At 41.2% G+C, this 5,515-nt stretch overlaps 1 protein-coding gene across 1 annotated transcript; it reads left to right on the plus strand.

The window, feature by feature from the left end:
- The first annotated feature begins 1,820 nt into the window (after window positions 1-1,820).
- LOC138905638 (uncharacterized) lies at window positions 1,821-4,714 on the plus strand. The gene is made up of 5 exons (XM_070194159.1): window positions 1,821-2,360; window positions 2,949-3,248; window positions 3,776-3,952; window positions 4,079-4,231; window positions 4,337-4,714. The coding sequence occupies exons 1-5, from the start codon at window positions 1,821-1,823 to the stop codon at window positions 4,712-4,714; spliced, it is 1,548 nt and encodes a 515-aa protein (XP_070050260.1).
- Window positions 4,715-5,515: the final 801 nt, after the last annotated feature.

Genomic DNA, 5,515 nt, shown 5'->3' on the forward strand with positions numbered 1-5,515 from the left:
AAGTGTTGCCCAAGTTCAGCTTTATCGGTAAGCTCCACGTCCTTCGGAGTTGCCGGGTTTAGGAGTTTTGTGTACATCTTGTGTATATATGTATATAGATTATGAGTAGGTCAGTGCCCTGTTCCGATCACGGTACATACATCGGTAAAGGCTTGTAGACATATCCTGTAAGTTAGTGCAGTATGTTAGGCTTGTAGGCCTTGTATATATATTTTGTTCGTTTGTCAGCTTTAGTAGTTATGTCGGCCTTGCCGGGCCAGATTTATATTGATGTTTAGTCATCTTTGGTATCCATTCAATTTTATATTTTTCTTCGCAAATTGTCTTGCAATGTGGCCTATGGCCAAAGTATGACATTATATGTTCAGATTCCCTTAGTCGCAAGTTGGTACGCAAGGATAGGTGAGGCATCGGGTGCCTGTCTCGCCCTCCAGATTCAGGGGGTGACAATGTAGACCCAACATAACCTTCAAGTGGGTATTCAAGTACTCCAACAAGGAGGGATGAGAGCACAAACGGTTGGTGACATAGCATAGTTGGCCATGAAATTTGTGAGACTTGAGCCGCTAGTTTTCATTGGTACACATCCCAGTGCAGACCCTCAGGACTTCTTGGAGGAAGTTGAGAAAGCTACTACTTTGCTGGGAGTTAAAGACTACTAGTTGGTTCGATTAACAGCCTACCAGTTGAAAGACATTGCTGACCTCTGGTTCAAAGGGGCAGAGAAAAGTCGACTGGAGGATACACCTCTAACGATTTGGGCAGAATTTAAGAAGATCTTCATTAAGAAGTGGTTACCACCTGGAGTGAGAGTCGCCCTTGCGATATTGTTTGAGACATTAAAGCAGGATACCATGACCGTACTTGAGTATAGCATCAAATTTGAGAAGTTATCGCGTTATTCTCCCCACCTCATCCCCACCGAGGATGAGAAGATTGATCGCTTTGCTCGTGGCTTGATTCTGGGCATCAGAAAAGATACGGCTAATGGGAGAAGAAACACTACCTTTACTGACTTTGTAGATCTAGCAATGGATCTCGAGAGGATTCATCAGGAGGAGAGGGCCAACAGGGAGCAAAACAAAAAGGCTCGGAAATTTGGCACTTTCAGTGTAGTGTGTAGTTCGGGCAAGGGGTAGAACAACAAAGGATCATCTGGCCCACCGCAGTCTAGGATGAAGACAACTTTTAGTAGCCCTCCGATAGCATACAGTTTCGGACAAGGAGGCCAGTCTAGATCCGTTTAGAGTGAGCATCGTACTGCACAACATGGTCAGAGTAGTGTGAGTTCTCATCAGCATCATCCTAGTATTACCAGGAGACCCCGTGGTCCGTGCTATAGTTATGGGTTGACGGGTCATATTCGAAAGTTTTGCCCTAACGAGCAACTGGGTTCGAGAGCTCACCCGACACCTTAAATGGCTACTACTTCAGCTGCATCGCCCCCACCTAGGGGTGATAGGGCCCACAACGGGCGCAATGCAGGAAATGTGCCACAGACAACTGCTACTTCTCAGGGAACTCATCCTCATTTATATGCCATGCCTACTCTCCCTACTGTAGAGGCTTCAAATGTTGTCATCATAAGTATACTTACATTTTGTGCTCTAGATGCTTATGCTATTATGGATCCTGGATCTACTTTTTCCTATGTTACTCTGTACTTTGCTTTGAATTTTGGGATAGAGCCAGAATAACTACTTGAACCATTTTCTGTGTCGACTCCGGTGGAAGATTCTGTTATTGCCTCCCGCTTTTATAGTGTTTGTGTGATTATAATTCAAGATCAAGAGACTACGACAAACCTCATTGAGCAAGAAATGACTGACTTTGATGTGATTATGGGGATGGATTGGTTATACAAGTGTTACACCATTCTTGATTGTCGTTCTAAAGTGGTCAAGTTTGAGTTTCCTAATGAGCTAGTTCGTGAGGGGAAAGGCAATATTGCTGAGCCTCGAGGTAAATATATTTCATACCTTAAGGCTAGGAAGATGATCACGAAGGGATGTCTTTATCATTTAGTCAGAGTCATTGACACAACTGCGGATGAAACAAGCATTCAGTCAGTGCCAATTGTTAACGAGTTTCCTGATGTTTTTCTTGATGAGTTTCCGGGTATTCCAGCAGATCAGGTTATCGACTTTGGGATAGATGTGGTGCCAGATACGCAACCGATATTTATTCCACTGTACCGAGTGGCTCCAGCCGAGTTGAGAGAATTGAAGGAGCAATTGAAAGATTTACAGGATAAAGGGTTTATTAGACCTAGTGTATCACTTTGGGGTGCGCCAGTGTTGTTTGTGAAAAAGAAAGATGGTTCGTTGAGGATGTGTATTGACTACAGGAAACTTACTAAAGTAACCATCAAGAATAAGTATCCATTACCTCGAATAGATGATTTGTTTGACCAGTTGCAAGGGGCGAAGTTATTCTCGGAGATTGATTTAAGGTCGGGGTATCATCAGTTGAAAATTCGAGAGAAGGATATTCCCAAAATGACTTTTCGGACCCGCTACGGGCATTATGAATTTTTGGTGATGTCATTTGGGCTAACAAATTCACCCGCAACCTTTATGGATCTAATGCATCGGGTTTTGAAACCATTTCTTGACAGATTCGTGATTGTTTTCATTAATGACAAACTAGTCGCGAAGTCAAGAGGAGCATGCCATTCATTTGAGAATAGTATTGCAGACGTTTTTGGAGAATGAGTTATATGCCAAATTCTCTAAGTGTGAATTTTGGCTTGAATCCGTGGCATTCTTGGGTCATGCGGTATCTCGTGAAGGTATTAAGGCTGATCCTCAAAATATTGAAGTGGTTAAGAGTTGGCCTAGACCAACTACACCGATATAGATCCGTAGTTTATTGGGATTAGCGGGTTACTATCGGCAGTTTGTTGAAGGTTTTCTACTCTTGTATCTCCGTTAACCAAGTTGACATAGAAAGCTGTGAAGTTTCAGTGGTTGGATGCTTGCAAAAGAAGTTTTCAAGAGTTGAAAGCTAGACTGACTACGACGCCAGTATTGAGGTTGCCAACAAGTTTGGGTGACTTTATGGTTTTCTATGATGCCTCTAGAGTTGGGTTGGGTTGTGTCTTGATGCAGAAAGGTAAGGTTATCACTTATGCTTCTAGACAGTTGAAGATCCATGTGAAGAACTATCTTACCCATGACTTGGAACTTGCCGCAGTTGTATTTTCTTTGAAAATTTGGCGGCATTACTTATACGGTGAGCACTGTGAAGTATACACCGACCATAAAAGCTTGCAATATATATATTCAAGTAGAGGGAATTAAACCTGGGGAGATGGTTAAAACTATCGAAGGATTATGATTTAAGCATTCATTACCATCTGGGAAAGACGAATATGGTAGCCGACGTGCTAAACCAAAAGTCAGGAGGTACTTTGGTGCATTTACCGATAGCTAAAGAGATTTATGTTTGTGCCATATCATGTTCCTCTCTTATTGAGAGTGTCAAGGCTAAGCAATTTGAAGATCCAAATTTGGTGGATATTTAAAATAATGTACAATCTAAAGATATCCTCGCTTTTTCTCTTAATGGGGATGTGGTGTTGAGGATGAACGGTCGCTTGTGCGTGCCAGATATTGATGGACTTTGTAATGAAATTATGGCTCGGGCACACAACTCGAAATATTCTATACATCCAGGGTCCACAAAAACGTATAAGGACTTGCAGGAGATCTATTGGTGGAATCAAATGAAGGAAAATGTTTCAGACTTTGTGGCTAGATGTTTAAATTGCTAGCAAGTAAAAGCTGAGCATCAAAGACCTGGGGGGTTGGCTCAAAATATTGAGATTCCACTTTGGAAGTGGGAGATGATTAATATGGACTTTGTGGTGGGTTTGCCTCGCACCCGCTTGAAGCATGACTCAATTTGGGTTATTGTAGATCGACTTACAAAGTCGGCACATTTCTTACTGGTAAAGATGACTGACACGACACCACAGTACGCTAAGTTGTACTTGAAAGAAATTGTCAGACTTTACGGTATTCCAACTTCCATTATATCTGATATAGGGGCCCAATTTACTGCTCATTTTTGACAGTCCTTTAAAGAGGGGTTGGGTTCAAGTGTCAATTTGCGTATCGATTTTTATCCACAGACTGACGGACAAGCTGAGAGAACTATTCAGACGCTTGAGGATATGTTCCCGGCTTGTGTCCTTGATTTTGGTGGGAATTGGGATGAACACTTACCTGTAATCAAATTTTCCTACAATAATAGCTATCATTATAGTATCCAGATGACTCCATATGAGGCTTTGTACGGACAACATTGTAGATCACCTATTGGATGGTTTTAGCCAACTGAGGTAGGACTACTTGGTCCCGATTTAGTACATGATGCCTTAGAGAAAGTGGCTTTGATTCAACAACGGCTTAAGACTGCTCAGAGTCGACAAAAAAGCTATACGGATGTACATCGACGTAAGTTGGAGTTTAAAGAGGGTGATCAAGTGTTCTTGAAAGTATTGCCAATGAAGGGAGTTATGAGATTTGGGAAGAAAGGCAAGCTAAGTCCCAGATTCATTGGTCCATACCGTATCTTGAAAAGGATTAGGGAAGTAGCCTACAAGCTGGAGTTACATGCATCGATGGCTTTGGTTCATCCTGCTTTTCATGTATCAATGCTACGGGGGTATGTGCCCGATCTTGCTCACATCATCTCACCGGAGGTATAAAAAATAAATGACGGCTTAACTTATGACGAATAACCTATTGAGATTCTTGATAGGCAAGTCCGTAGGTTGAGGACTAAGGACATAGCTTCATTTAAAGTGTAATGGCGTAATCATGACGTCGAGGAAGCTACTTGGGAGGCCGAGGAAGATATGAAAATCCGATATCCACACTTATTCGCGACTTCAAGTATGACTATTTTTTTTATAGAAATTTTGAGTTTCGAGTTTATCATAATTTACTTCCATGAGGCAAGTGATTGATTGATTTATCTATTGCACATGGTTGTTAGATTTGTCTTATGGTAATAAATTTTATTGTTGTGATGTTGGGAGAGGCTACATACTGGTGTTTGGAGATATATAAAGTCGTGGATGCATTCATTGAGGTAGCAGTGATGAGTAGATCCATGTGGGGCCTTTTATATTATATTCTTATGGCTCGTTGTGAGGTTGGAATTTTGGGATAAGCCTATTAACGAAGGAAACTCTGCCGAAATTTTTAAAAATTTGGAGAGTTAGTCAAATTTCGAAGCCTTAAAGAGTTAATGAGTAAGCAAAAGGCTTGGAGATTATGCTTTTAGACTTTAACACGACCAAGAATTTACATTCGAGGACGAATGTTTCTAAGTGGGGGAGAATGTAAAGCCCCGTAAATTCTTTTAGTTAATTCCTACTAATTTTGAGCTTGAGAATGCAATGTAATTAAATATGAGCTACATGATTATTCGAGTGGAACAAAGTTATTAGAATGCTTAGGGATAATGTCGATAGTTAATCATTGAATTAGTGGAGGTTACAATA

This window comes from Nicotiana tomentosiformis, chromosome 2 (assembly GCF_000390325.3).
Source record: "Nicotiana tomentosiformis chromosome 2, ASM39032v3, whole genome shotgun sequence".
NCBI lineage: Eukaryota > Viridiplantae > Streptophyta > Magnoliopsida > Solanales > Solanaceae > Nicotiana > Nicotiana tomentosiformis.

Coding starts and splice junctions, on each gene's coding strand:
- LOC138905638 (XM_070194159.1), top strand. CDS start 1,821: ATGACTGACTTTGATGTGATTATGGGGATGGATTGGTTATACAAGTGT. Junction 2,361..2,948: donor ACTACAGGAAACTTACTAAA/GTAACCATCAAG, acceptor AAGTTGACATAG/AAAGCTGTGAAGTTTCAGTG. Junction 3,249..3,775: donor TATACGGTGAGCACTGTGAA/GTATACACCGAC, acceptor TTAAATTGCTAG/CAAGTAAAAGCTGAGCATCA.